This window comes from Microtus pennsylvanicus, chromosome 5 (genome assembly GCF_037038515.1).
Source record: "Microtus pennsylvanicus isolate mMicPen1 chromosome 5, mMicPen1.hap1, whole genome shotgun sequence".
NCBI classification, from domain to species: Eukaryota; Metazoa; Chordata; class Mammalia; order Rodentia; family Cricetidae; genus Microtus; species Microtus pennsylvanicus.
In genome coordinates this window covers 114,052,015-114,067,199 of record NC_134583.1, presented here as the reverse complement: position 1 = coordinate 114,067,199, position 15,185 = coordinate 114,052,015, and the positions used below count along the sequence as shown (strand labels likewise).

General features: G+C 41.3%; 1 protein-coding gene across 2 annotated transcripts in view; it reads left to right on the top strand.

Moving 5' to 3' along the window:
* The window catches only part of Slc16a12 (solute carrier family 16 member 12), a 75,079-nt gene extending 60,532 nt beyond the window's left edge, over window positions 1-14,547 (top strand). For both annotated transcript variants that reach the window (XM_075973884.1, XM_075973885.1), the window contains exons 3-7: window positions 2,082-2,185; window positions 5,378-5,521; window positions 7,393-7,972; window positions 10,039-10,298; window positions 12,068-14,547. In XM_075973884.1, coding sequence (XP_075829999.1) covers window positions 2,082-2,185; window positions 5,378-5,521; window positions 7,393-7,972; window positions 10,039-10,298; window positions 12,068-12,330 — 1,351 coding nt within the window. In that variant the 3' untranslated portion in view covers window positions 12,331-14,547. The remainder of the gene's footprint in view (window positions 1-2,081; window positions 2,186-5,377; window positions 5,522-7,392; window positions 7,973-10,038; window positions 10,299-12,067) is intronic.
* Window positions 14,548-15,185: the final 638 nt, after the last annotated feature.

The following is a 15,185-nucleotide window of genomic DNA, read 5'->3' as shown; positions in this document are numbered from 1 at the left end:
TTTATCCAGCTCCAAAGTCAACAGTGTTCTATTCAGAATCCCGAGTGATGGATATCTTAACTATTTTGATAGTGAGGCTGTATCTGTTAAATCATTCTTCACTTAGATTGAATGCTGAGTAATTAGGGGAAAATAATAGTAGACATTTTAGTACCAGACCAGAAGTCTTTTGGATGGTAAAAAGAATCACAACATTTTTGTTATTGCTTTATTTTATAGAAATTTGTTTTTGATTAAAACATTTAAATTAGCATACAAGATATTGATACCATTATTGCATTTTGAATGACGTGTTTCGGTGATTGTTAGCCCCACTCATCTCCCCAGCTCTCTGCTATTCCTAATTTCCCTGTTTGATGTCCTTCACCTCTTCCTCTTTCTGCATCCCATGTGTCCTGTCTACCTTCCATCTTTCTTTAGTACTTACTTTTACCCTCTCTTGGTCTCCTTTTGAGTTTACTTTCAAGACTTTCTGTAATATTTTAATTCAAATTAAAGTCATCCAGTTGTCTGGGTAGTTTGTGCTCATTGTCTGGGCTGTTGAGGGTGACTACATGCCTTTCATACTCCAGCCTCTGACATGATTGATTACTGACTTCACATCGGATTTGTTACAAGTGCTGTATGGATTCTCAAATCAATGGGTGGAGAAGAACTACTTTTTGCATCCTTTGGCTGAAGTGACTCTGCTAGCCTTCAGTGTGGAGTAGCACACAGAGATGTCACATTAGCATAGCCTCTGCTGAACATATACAGAAGCACACAGCTGTAGCTGTCAGAGCCCGTCCCTCTCTGGCACCTGTAGGAAGCCGCATGTCTTCCAGGAGCCATCATATCTGATGAGTGGTGGAAAGAGACTAGGTTATCCCTTGGACCTGGAAAAAGATTCCTTAGGTTATATAGTAGTTTGACCTCTCTGTGCTAATCCTATATTCTTTCCTTCCCTTCTCCAAGTGTTGACCTCTGTTATATTACACAAATGCCAGATTCCATGCCATTGTCTCTGGGTTAATTATTTAGCTCCTTATAATACTCTCATATCTCTTTTCTGCCACCAGAATTGGCAAACTAATTAAAGAGTCCAACACAAAATACAAATGCAGGGAAAGAATTGCAAAGCCATAATGGGAGAATGCTTTTTTTCCTTGAGTAGTCACTCAAATTTTCATGCTCTTCTTTTGGCATTTAGTGCTATCTAACCAAGAAAAATAAGAATTTACTTCAAATGCAAATGTGAATACTGACTTTTATGTAGAATCACTGAAACTGTATAACTCTTGTTTTATAGCTGGTACATGCAAAGGAGTTTGATTTTTCATCAGATCAGTGGAAATCCTTTATAGACCCTTATTTTCTTATATTTGCACATCAATCTCTCTTCATTCATCTATCTATCATCTATCTATCTATCTATCTATCTATCTATCTATCTATCTATCTATCTACCTACCTACTACCGGTCTGTCTATCTATCATCTATCTATCTATCTATCTATCTATCTATCTATCTATCTATCTATCTATCTATCTATCTAATCTTTATGTGTGTATATGTGTATTTATGCAGATGTTCACATATGTGTGTGCACAAACGTGTACTCATACATAAAGAGCCTTGGGATATGCCTGGCTCCATATCCCTAGAGCTGACATTATAGGCAGATTATGCCACACCTAGTTTATCTATGGGTTCTGGGGATCTAAACTTGGGTCTTTATGCCTTAAAAATAAGTTCTTGCGCCACGAACTGTTCTGTAACTTTTAGATTCTTTTACATTTGAAAATATTATGCTTATATATTTGACATGTTCTTAAAATGTTTTCTTTTTTTCCATAATACCTTGTTAGAGCAGTGAGTGATCTTCCTATCTCCATGGTTTCAGCAGTCTCCCTGGTGATGGAACACTTGTTTTCTGGTTCCTCAGAATGGCCCCAATGGTCAACTCCTGGTTTCCTACTGATCATAGCTGTGCAGCTAAAATCCTTTGAAACTGCAGCAGCTAATTGAGAAACAATTTTAGGTTCTGATTCAATTCCATCTTCATTTTTCTTTGGTATAAAATGCCTGCATTCTTTTTCAGATGTATCTCCATTTTCTTTGTGGAGTTTCAGACATACTTCGCTCAGGATTATTCTCAAACAGCGTGGATCCATTCCATTGTGGACTGTGTGACAATGCTCTGTGGTGAGTATTGTTTACCAGGGCTGACAACTCCTGGGTACTGTGGAACTGAACATGACAATGGCTTCTGACAGAGTCAAGTGACACTGTTTTGACTTTCAGTTTCCTAAGTGGAAGAACTTACTAGTTAAGACTGAAAAACAAGAGGATCGATCTCATCTTCAGCTAAACCTAACAAGATTTGCTTCGGGAATTGATGATCTTACCTAATGCCAGATGGAGGAGTTTATCAATACATTGAGAAAGACGCAAATCATTTGGTTAACCTGGATCTGAGTGTCATAGAGCTTGTGATTATCTGGATTGCACACATGGGCAGAACGTACACGGCTCATGTCTTCCAAATTTGATGGCCTTCTCATTCTCTAGTCATGCACGCATACATTAGACAGGACAGTAAGCCGTTTCTCCCATCCAGATAATAACAGGGACCAACCTTGCTTAGCTTCTAAGATTCAATGGGATCAGGAGCTTTCAAGGTGGTTCGGCCTTAGATGGTCCATAGACCATTCTATATGGTCTCCTTAAATGAGTGTCAACAGTGTTGGAGCCTCTCTCAAGTCTTGGCTTTCTTTCTGATTCTTTCTCAGAGGGTTTCAAATTTAAATCACAGATTTCTTCTTTTCATGAATAAGAGAAATATTGCAGAAGAGTAGGAGTGTGTGATCAAGAGCTAAGCATACTCCCTGTGGTCATAACTTCATCTATAAAGCCTTAAATGTGTTCTCTAGGACATGGATGGTGTTCCAGAAACTCATGGGAACTAACATTGCATCTGTAGTAGAGGATGCTAAACTTCTATTTTTATAAATTTTGAGCCAAAGTTCCTAGCTTTGTTTGCTAGTGAATTTCTAACGTTACATTAAATTAGAACAATCCATTTCCAGCTGGGACCCGCTCTATCCTTTCATTACGATAAATCCTAAGATGCATTAGAAACTGTTGTTTCTTAAAAAACTTTTATCTGGGGTTGGAAAGATTGCTCAGTGGTTAGAGCACTTGCTGCTCTTGCAGAAGACCCAAGTTCAATTCCTAGGACCCACATGGCAGCCAACAACCATTTGTTCCTCCCGTTCCCGGGCATCTGATACCTTCTTCTGATCTTTGTGGAAACTAGGCATAGATGTGGTGTACATATAAACATACAGGCAGAACAGCCATACACAAAATATAAAATAAATAAATCTAAAATTTTAGTTTCATTGGCAAAAAGGAAGTACTATACTGATCAATAAGTCATGATGAATTCATCTGACTCCATTCTAAGTACCAAGTCATACGTACTTATTTCTGATAAGTTAAATTTTGTTATATTTTTTTCTTCATTTTTAATAATTTTAATTAAGCAAAATAGCACACTTATTTTTAACTGTCTAGGTTTAAGAATCAGTGGAATTGTGTTGAAGTATATTTCTGGTTATAGGGTAGACTGAAAATTTTTTGAAAAGACTTAAATTTACTTTTTCAGCTTAAAAGTGTTGAGAAGATCATATATTTGGGTTCTGTGTGTAGTGCCTCTCCTTGAGCTAGCACTGGATTTTCAGGGCCATCTTGTTAGCCACAATGTTCATATCAGCAGGCTTCAGAGGATAGGAATGACTCATTTCCCTCCCTGTTATCTTTTGGAGAATATTTGTGATTCTCCACAGAGCAAAAACAGTGTGGTCACTATGACAGCGTAGGCTCTGGACAGGGTAAAAGAGTGCATTTATGTTCTGTGAAAGAGTGAGTCTTGCTGTGCTTGTTTACACGCGTCTACCTGCTCACCACTTGTATACTATGAGAATTCAGAGCATGAACAAGAGACTACACAGTTGCCCCGAGACAGACCCTGAATAAATGTGATGAACCTTCCTTGTTGAAGCTGGTATAACGTCCTCATCAAGTCTGGTTTAGATTATGACAAAAATATGTGTTTTCACTGTCTGGTAACCACAGTAGCAGCAGCACCCCTGAGATTCAACATAGTCCCCAGAGATTTGCTCATTCCCATTCTCCCAGGGTTAAATAACCTAACAGCCACAGCTAAGCATCTTGTAGAAGATGCTGGCTGGTAACAGAGTGTGTCATGAGTGGGTCTCCAGTTTTAACTTGATTGGTCCAAAACTGTGCATATGAAACAGATATGTAGGGACTCAGCTCTTCTGGAAGTTTTCCTAGGGATACTGGTAAGACCATGATTTTTTTTTTCTCCTTCAAAATAAAATCCACTCATTGTAGTAGTACTTTCTTGTCAGGACTACCAGCTCCCCAGTAATGACACAGATTTATTATTAATTGTGAAAGCTTGGCCTTATCTTGGGCTTTTCCTCCACTAGCTGCTATAACTTAAATAGCCTGTTTTATTAATCTACATTCTTATTTCTCCCCTGTGCCATATGTCCAACTTCAGTGTCTTGCTGGCATCTTCTACTGCTCTAGATTCTACCCCTGAATTTCTCTCTGCTCAGAGGTCCTGCCCAATCTCTCCTGCCTAACTCTTGGCCATTCAGCTTTTTATTAAACCAATCACAGAGACACATCTTCACACAGGGTAAACAAATATTCCACAACAAAGCATCAAGTAGCTGTCATCATTTCTGTTACATTGTAAAAGCAATACGGCATATAAAAATCCTTGAGCAAGTGACATGCAATTTAAATAAAGAATTGATTCTTTTGTTAAAAAAAAAAAACAAAACAAGCAAAACAAAAAAAGCCCATCTTCTGTCTGAAGAGATATCTCAGCAGTTAAGAGCACTTGATATTCTTATAGAGGACATGGGTTTCATTTCTAGTAACCCATATCAGCTTGCAACCCGCTGTAAATCCAGTGCTAGGGGGTCTGACAACCTCTTTTGACCCCAGCTGGCACCAGGATGTTGTGTAGGCATACATGCAGGCAAACATTCATGCATGTAAAAGTAAATAAATACAAATAAATAAAAACATAATTAATAAATGAAAATGTGATAAATGTAAACAAATACAAACAAAGAGCCACCCTCTACTTTGGGAGTATGACTGCAGAGAATGATGCTAGGATAAACAGTGAATCTAAGTCAGGGCATCTCATCTCCGTCCCTGCCCTGCTCCTGGTTGTGTAGCCTCCAATGGGTTGCTTCTCCACGGGTATCCGTTTCCAAAGCTCCAAAACCCATAGCACTTTCAAGGTCCCCCAAAGCGTGTCTACTGACCTGTTTGTTGTTTTCAAAGCTCCGCTGGGAAGCGTTGTCAGTAACCACTTATCCTGCCAAGTGGGAATCATGCTGGGGGGCCTGCTGGCATCTACTGGTTTCATCCTGGGCTCATTTGCCACCAACCTGAAGCATCTCTACCTCACCCTGGGAGTTCTTACAGGTGAGTACACTTTCTTCCTCATGCCTGGACACACCTTGTCCAGGTGTGGTCAAGCACATAAACAAAGCAGACATACAGAATATTCACTTTGTTAGACACATAATGCAGTTGACTTAGCTAGTGGCTCCTGACGCAGCAGTTACACAGAGTCGGAACTGTGGTTCGACTGCGCTAGTGAGCTTGCCTCGCCATGTTAGTTTAGTCACGTGGTGAAAAATAGTGTTTCCTTCTGGTATTATATATGCCTGACATTCTGTACTCAGAAGAAATGATTAATGACTCAGCACAGTATAGATTGTCCACAATAGTCATTGTCCAACTGCCTTTGCTAAGACTCTAAACACTGTGTTCAGCCTGAGTGGTCCTGGCTTTATTATGAGTATTATTATCCAATAAGTGGGAATTTCAATTTAGAAACGATAGCACGTTGCCACAGACATCCTCCTATTTCACATTCTCTCAGTGATATGGAAACATCACTTTAAGCTGGGCGGTGGTGGTGCATGCCTTTAATCCCCAGCACTCGGGAGGCAGAGGCAGGCGGATCTCTGTGAGTTCGAGACCAGCCTGTTCTACAGAGCTAGTTCCGGGACAAAAAAAAAAAAAAAAGAAAGAAAGAAAGAAAAAAAGAAACATCACTTTAGAAAATCATAATGGATTTTATGAAATGAGAAGAACATGTACATCACACAAGCTGTACTTTAAGGGGACTACATAGGATCTTAATGAAGTTGACTGGAAGGACAAAGGTGGGATTCTGTTCATCACTGATACAGGCATGGAAAGTGGTACCCACTCCTGTCTGGGTACTACGCTATGAGTGTAGCATGAATTAGGTCGGTAGTGGATGTAAGCTCATAGGGAGGCTGTACATACGGATCTGTCGCTAAGGAAGGTACATATACTGAGCAACTCAAAGGGCCTGACTGTTAATTTTGCTAGGAATTGGTCTGGTTTTAGTGCTACAAGTCCCACTGGAAACCCACCCATCTGCTAACCATGAGAATGGGAGCTGGAAACGGTTCTCGTTCTCGTCCCTGGCACCAACAGCCTTCGGATGTGCTCTATTACCTCACAGCTATCTGTAGATGTGTGGAGGCAAATTACCTACATGTTCCAAAACCTGGGCTCGAAGCCCTGTAGATTGTCTAAGTTAGACTAAAGTAATAGAAGCCAGACAGCTTTTAAAAGCCTTTGGGACTATTGGCATTTTTCTGAAGACCATGAGGTCTATTTCCCAGCTCCATATTCCTGTGTAATGTTTCCTATTCTATGATGTATCCCACCTAAGTGAAATTATTATGCGACTTCCATATACTCATGTGCCCTGTTTCTGTACAAATCATGTGACATCTGTGTCCTGTTTCTGTACAAATCCAGGGTGACACAGATGTCAAAGCTGTGTTTACTCAGGCAGCGAAGAGTTGAGGCAATCATTCAGCTAATATAGCCTACAAAAACAGGCAAGGAGGAGGGGAGAGAGGACACAGGAAAGGGAAGGAGGGAGGAATCAGTTTCTTGGTTTAGCATTTTCTAGATTTGCTAGTTAAATTCCTGTTTACCTTGAATAGTGACTTTTTTTCAAGTTCTGTATGTTCTTTACTTTGAGAAATCATTTCTTTTAGCGTATTCTTCCTAAAAGAAGAATGCCACGTTAGGTCGTGTATTTTGCTAGTTATGGATGGCTGACAGGAAGACTAATTTCTCAGCTGGGTATACAAACAGCTTTAAAGGGATGTCCTGGAAGAGCAGATTCTCTTCGATCCCAGCCGTCCTGTTCCAAGACCGCCCCCCCCCCCCCACCACACACACACACACACACACTGGCCGCTCATGGCAAACCAGCACTCACGGCCTTCTCTGTCTCCTAGGTCTCGGCTTTGCACTTTGTTACTCTCCGGCTATTGCCATGGTTGGCAAGTATTTCAGCAGGCGGAAAGCCCTGGCTTACGGGATTGCTATGTCAGGCAGTGGCATTGGCACCTTCATCCTGGCTCCTGTCGTTCAACTCCTTATCGAACAGTTTTCCTGGCGAGGGGCCCTGCTCATTCTTGGAGGGTTCGTTTTGAATCTCTGTGTCTGCGGCGCTTTGATGCGTCCCATTACTCTTAAAGAGGACCATTCGAATCCAGAGAAGAATCATGACAACGGAACGCAGAGCGAAAACTGTAAACAGGCGTCTCCCTATTCACCTTTGAGCAAAGAATGGGCACGGACCTGCCTCTGCTGCTCTTTGCAGCAGGAATACGGTTTTTTACTGATGTCGGACTTCGTCGTGCTAGCCGTCTCAGTTCTGTTCATGGCTTACGGCTGCAGCCCTCTCTTTGTGTACTTGGTGCCTTACGCTTTGAGTGTCGGAGTGAGCCACCAGCAAGCGGCCTTCCTCATGTCCATACTCGGGGTGATAGATATTGTTGGCAACATCACATTTGGATGGCTTACTGACAGAAGGTAAAATTAAAAAAAAAAATCTATGAAAACACAACTGGTTTCTACTAGGGGACTGTAAGGCCCAAGTTTCCCATGACCTTCACACCTACCTTTGAGGGGTGATTTTGATATTTGAAGATGGCTTTCTTGCTGATTCCTATAGATTAGATTTTGGCAATTTTTTTTTTAATGTAAAAGGACATAGAGTAAACATTGTTTGGCTTTGTAGATCACATCATCTTTGTCATGACTCCGCAGGAATGCTATCAAGGCCCCAAAACAGTTGTGTGTCCATGAGCATCAATGCAGATTTAAACGTCAGTTTCTTGAAATTTTTATATTTCACCAAATATCATTTGTTTTCTCTTTCCAACCATTTAAAATGGGGGGGTGTAAGTTACATAAACAGCAAACTAGATGTGACCCTAATTTATCCACCCTTGTTCAAGGCTGTTTAGGTTGATGAGTCTGTCTGAACAGCACAGGGTGAGGACAACCGAAAGTCCCAATGCCAGTTTTAATTCCAGCCGAGGCAAATTAGTCCTCCACAGAGACTACTGCTGGTTGGCTGCCGTGGTTTTAACTTGCTTTGAATCATCTCAGAGATTATCTAGTAGCAGAAAGGGGAGCTGAATCTAGTCCAAGTAGGAGGCTCAGGTACAATACTACACATAGACATTGTCTTTAGCCACACATATAGATCTGAACGTGGGAAAAGAATACTTTCATGATGTTGTAAACTTAGAGACTAAATTTATAGGAAATCTACAGCCAGTTTGGATTGAAGACTGCAAACTTCTGATGGTGCCCTGGCTGAGGAATTTTACATTTGAGTTATGACTGAAGGGAAAATCATGACTTTGCACAAATTATGCTTTAGTTAATCAGGATGTGACTGTCACTCTCTAGCGTTATAAATGTGATATTTAGGATGGATTCTACTTGTTTTGTTTTGTGCTTTGCTGGTGATAAAACTAGCACCTCCTGTGCTGGACAAACTCATCGAGCCTCTCCCCAGTACTTCCACAGTTTAAATTAAGGACAAAGGAAGGAAGGAGGGCGATGTCCCAGGCACAGTGATGATTCAGACAGAAGCGACATGGTAACTGAAGGAGGCACGGCTAGGCACAAGACCTAAATTCTCATGCCAGCTCTGTCTCTTGCTAACCCCATGACCCAGGGAAAAAAATCACCTAGTGCTCAGACTCTCGAGTGTCTCCTTCTGTCCAACAAGTCCGTGTAATATTTGGAGGATACTGAGAGAGAGTATTTGCAAATGGCCAGAACTGACGTTTGTACAGTTTTTCAAATAACTGGAATCATGGAGGGGGTGGGGTCGCAGAGAGGAATGGAGTGGAAGTACCTCTGGGGAGTCTGCAGATGGGACTTAGTCTTCAGTCAGGCCGTCACCATGTTCCAGTCTCGGCCATGTGTGACACCAGTTGAGTTATTGGGCATTTGCCATGTGTTCCATACCGATGGCTCCCACATCTCAAAGCACTCAATATGGTAGCAGCCTAGAAAATTGTCGCCTCTCGACATGCTGTGTGTTATTTCACAACCATCTTTATAGATATTGAAACAGATAGCCTCAGTTTATGGCGAAAGAATTTTAGATTAGAGTTACACAGTGAAGCGACAATCTCATACCCATCTAATTTCAGAGAATCACCACACTATGCTTCCTACAGACATCAATTCATTTGCATTTGCCAGTAGAGCAATTAGGGAATAGCAGGGGCTGGGGAGATGGCCTAGCCATAAAGAACACTTGGTACTTTTTTGGAACACTGGAGGACAGTTCCTAACACCCACACTGAGCAGTTTCCAGCCACCTGTAACTCCAGCTCCAGGGAATACCACGCCCTCTTCTGGTCTCCATGGGAACCGATGCTCATGCTCGCATATGTACCTCCCCTACACACACACTTAAACATTTGATCATTTAAAAGAGAAGCTGGAAGATAACACAAATAGGAAGGGACCTGTGTAAGCAGCTGCAGTGCTTACAGCTTCATGGCTTGCTTCAAAATCTCTTTTACGGAACCCGTGAGTCCCATTCTCATCATTGTTCTTCCCGTCCGTAGGTGTCTGAAGAATTACCGGTATGTTTGCTACCTCTTTGCCGTGGCACTAGATGGGCTGTGCTATCTGTGTCTCCCAATGCTTCAAAGTTTTCCCCTTCTTGTGCCTTTCTCTTGTACTTTTGGCTACTTTGATGGAGCCTACGTTACCTTGATCCCAGTAGTGACTGCAGAGATAGTGGGGACCACCTCTTTGTCATCAGCGCTTGGCGTGGTCTACTTTCTTCATGCGGTGCCGTACTTGGTGAGCCCGCCCATCGCAGGTAAGCATTAAAGACATGCTAGGCACTGTCATCATAGCGACGTGGAAGAAGTGAACCCACCCTCATGAACACCACTCCTCCTCCACAGGCTCGGAAAAGCTCGCGTGAGTTAGAGAAGAGTGAGAGACAAAGATAACGGGAATGCAGGAGCCACCAAAGAGGCGCAGCCCTGCCCACATTCTTCGTTTATAATCTTGTCCCAACCAAGTAACGATGGTGGCTTGCCTGGGAAGAGAAAGTCCTCACATCAGGGTCTTAGTCCAGTAATAGTAGAAGTAAAAGAACTTGTTTCAGTTTGTTCCAATTCTAAGTAATCCAGGCACATCTAGAAGGAACTTTTGCTTCCCAAATGGAGCAGTCAGTGGTGAGGCCAAAAGGCTAGGCCGTAGCATGATGGTGTGGTTCTGAGAGCGGAGGACAGGGTTCTGCATTCTTTATCATTTGTATGTACTAAGTGTTGGTGACATGGAAGTTTTTGTGCAAACCGATGAAAGTATATTTTAGAAATTGTGAGCTAGAGATTCATGACAGGAAATTAAGATCCCATTTTAATGCAACAGGAGGAAGCTGATGAATGTCTATTGACTTTCAGAATGACTACTTTGCTCCTATGGAAATCCACACATGAATCAGACCATAGCAGAAATGTATGCAGGGGAACTTTGTAGACTGTAAATTAATCTTTACACACCCTTGGGACTGCTGGGTTTGAAGTAGGCAAAAGAGAGACGCTGTGGTCTTTTTCTGGTGGATTGCTGGCACCCGAATGATGTTTTGAGGAAAAATTTAAAGATGCCCCTTGTCAATTACAAAGTAGCTGCCTGCCAAAGTGCAGCTTCACCCCTCTGATTCTCTGATGTTTGTGACTCATATTGTTCTCATCATACGCCATGGCTGGCCTCAAATTTTATGGCTGGCATAGATATTGGGATTGATAAGCTACAACAGCAACACAATTAAAAACCAATCTGTGGTTGTGGATGTGTGGCCTCAGGTGTGTGCATTTAAAAGCAATACACACCGCCACATTCAACCTTAGCCAAAAGGCCAAGAAGCAATGGCCCGAAGTCCTTATATTTGAGTGGGATATGAGTGAAGACTTCCATTGGCAACTGGGTACTGAGTTGAAGCCTGATAGGTTACTTAAAATAGTGTATGGGGTCTGGGAATTCTACTAGCATTTTGCATGTCCACTCAACCCCTTATGTAAATGATCCAACTTTAATAATTTAAATGATGTTTAAAGTTACAAGTGATAAACTTTAAATTTGAATCTTTTCTACCAGATTTCATGAGTTTAATGATCACTAATATTTATTGTGTGATGACTGAGTATAGAGAGCTATTCTTTTTTCTGTAAATATAGAAGTATTCTTTTTAATTGATTTTACTGAGCTCCACATTTTTCTCTGCTCCCCTCCCTGCCTCTCCCCTCCTCTTAAACCCTTTCCCATGGTCCCCATGCTCCCAGTTTACTCAGGAGATCTTATCTTTTTCTACTTCCCATGGAGATTAGGTCCATGTATGCCAGAGGACTGTTCTAAGTCCTTCACTTAATAGCAATTATTAAATTATTTTATGAGTCACCCTAATGAATCTGAATGTATTTCCCAGTTGCTGCATGGTAATTTCAGGCCATCTGCTTTTCCTTCAGTCATGATGGTGTGCTGTGGTCTATGTGGTCATCCTGCAAACTGATTAAATTTGAGTGTGGGTAAATCCGGTAATTGAATTTTTAGTTCAGCAATGCGGTTTTGCCTTTGCCGCAGGATGGCTGGTGGACACGACAGGAAGCTATACCGCAGCATTCCTGCTCTGCGGATTTGCCATGATGTTTAGCTCCGTACTGCTTGGCTTGGCGAGGATTGTAAAGAGGATGAAGAGAACACAGCTGCGGTTCCTGGCCAAAGAATCAAATCCCAAACTGCCGCTATGGACCAACGGCTCAGTGGCCTACTCGGTAGCAAGGGAGCTGGATAAGAAAAACGAGGAATCCACGGCTACAGCTGTGCCAGGATGCAACCTCACGTGACCAGTGTGGCCTTATCCCTGGGAATCTTCAAGGAAAATGGACCTGAGGCAGCTGGATTGTTCACATTTTGGAAGTGTTTTATTTTGACAGAGTATCACCTCCCAAGAAAATTATGAATATTGTTTTGCTAACATATTTATAAGGGGAAATAACCAACAACCAAGAATTCTGGAGTAGCCTAGAGTTTTCTCATTCAGGATCTGTTCTCATTGTAAAACTTAGCTCCATGGAGGAGGTCAGGGCATAGTTGATGGAATTCACTGTATTTAAGGGTAACTCCAAAGCACAACCAAAGCAGAGGCCACTGGGCTCTGTTTTGTCATCAGAAAGACCCTCTCTCTCTCTTTCTTCTCGTTAAGGACACACTGGGTGTGCTGGCAGAGAGTGAAGATGCAGAGCTGGCTTTGGGTGGAGTGCCTCAATTTTTATAGAGAGTAGCAAGGGGTATTTGAGACTCTTTGAAAGGCAATTGTTAATATACATCAGATTGTCTTTTATTAGGTTCCCAATCAACCCTTCCCTCTTCCAATGGGTAGACATCCCTTTGAGTGTCCACATAATCATGAAACACCATGGTTGGAATGGGCTTTAAAGGGTGGCAGGCAGTGTTTCTAACGAAAACAGGAAGCTGGACGCTCAAACTGTCCCTGCCACTCACCTGTCACTGCCACATAATACTCTAAATTTGGAGCAACTTCTCCACCCTTTCTGAAATGTGCGTAACACCCCAGGAGTTCCCACCTTGCATTTGAACTGCAGACACATTCCTGTTAGGGACAGAAGAATGTTGGCGCTACTCCAATTGAGCAGTAGTTGGATTCTTAGGTCAGCAGGGTGCCTGGTGGGAGTTTTCTTTGCAAACCAGTCATTAGATTCTTCATTGTCCAAAAGAAGACTTGGGGTTTTCCTTATCATAGTGAGGTTTTAAAACTGGGATTCCGTGCTCACCCCGCTCATTTTCGGATCATAATTATAAACCTGACTCATCGGTTTAGAACTGTCTGTTCATTCTCAAAAACCCAAGCTTTCTGTGACTTGCAATCGCTTCTGAATTTTCAGATTGGAGAAGAGGACATGGAGAAAAAAGAGGGAGAGGGGGGCCCCAGTTTATCTCCAGCTGTTTCAAATCCATAGAATTAAAAGTCCCGAATCCCCAATCATGCAAAGAAGTCAAGTAATGCAATTAAAAGGGGCATCTTAACTATTTAAGAATTTAAATCCAAGTCACGAGGAAACATTTTGATCTCAAAGGCCATTTAACCTACTGTCCCCAAGAGGCCTCAGAGTGGCTTTTTTTTTGCCAGACTCGGTGCTGGGAGAAATAACAAAGCATTGAGGAAAATCTGAGGATGGCTGAGACCTTGTTTGAATTGGCGTGTTTGTGTTGTTACATTGCTTTCATGTTGGGATGAAATCAGCTTGATTTGATGGGGAAAATGATATTCCTCCATTGTAGCTTTTCACAGGGAGTGTGGATGTTCTGTTTTTACTCATCCTGTGTCTTTAGTTTTGAATCTATCCACTGTGTCATGTGCAATTCTAAGAATATTTTTGGTATATCTGCAAAAATTGAAAGTTAAAATGAAGTACTTGTTTTGAAATAGCACTTTACCTTAAATGACATCTTTTTTGTCACCTTAAAAGTGATTTCTCTAAAAAACACAAGTGCTCTTATTTGTGTGTCTTCAAAGCATTGATTATAGTAAATTTTGTTTATGTGATTCTATAATAAAATTTCTCTATTATGTTTATGAAAGATTAAGATAACAATCAAAGTTTTTAACATTTTATATTAAAACATTTCAGATCTTTTCACGTTATACATGCAATAAATTTGCATTTTAACTTTCTGGGGGCAACATATTTTGAAGAACCAGCAAGAAGAAATGTAGGTCTTAGAGTTTACTGTTGGGACCCATAAAAATTTCTACTGTTTTTTTTTTCTTCATGGAACAGTTCCAAATTGTAAGGAATTCATGGGAATGGGACATTTTATGGAAATCAAGAATAAAACTGTAGAGGAATGATTCTATGCCTTAAATACAGTTGTTTCTCCAACTGTAAGTTCTTCTTAGGAGCTGACTAGAAAAACAGAAGAAATGATCTACCTTTTCAATGTGCCATTTCTTCCTCTGTTTAAATTAATATTTTACAAATGGATCTATATAGGCTAATGTTTTCCTAGTTCAAAGGCAAAATAAAGCGGATTTATAGACACATATTTGGAACAATTTCTTTTCCTTAGACAAGGGATTTGGACAGATTGGGGAGCAGGCCTATCCAGATCATATTAAGACATTGCTAATGTGATTCATAAAACCCCAAATCCTTCATTGAGTCTTTCTAGAACACTATATATAATGATAAACACTTCCTATATGCCCTCCAACTTAAACCCTATGTTAACATAAGCTCCCATCATCTTCTAGATGTGGAAACTGAGGTACCAGGTCTCACAGATCAGCAGCTTCTACACTTTAAGTAGGGATGCTACCTGATACCGACTGATGCTGGAGCCTGCTCCTTCTCATTGTGACCGTTTATGTCATTTTACATGGATTCAAAAGGCGGTGCCAAACCAGATCCTATACTGGATTCTGAGAGTAGCAATGTCTAAGAGTTCCCCAAGAGGGATTGTGCTTTGTTTTGTTTTTTAAACACACACACATAAGCACACACACACACACACAAGCACACAAGCACACACACATAAGCACACACACACAAGCACACACACACATAAGCACACACACATAAGCACATACACACACACACATAAGCACACACACACATAAGCACACACACACATAAGCACACACACATAAGCACACACACACATAAGCACACACACATAA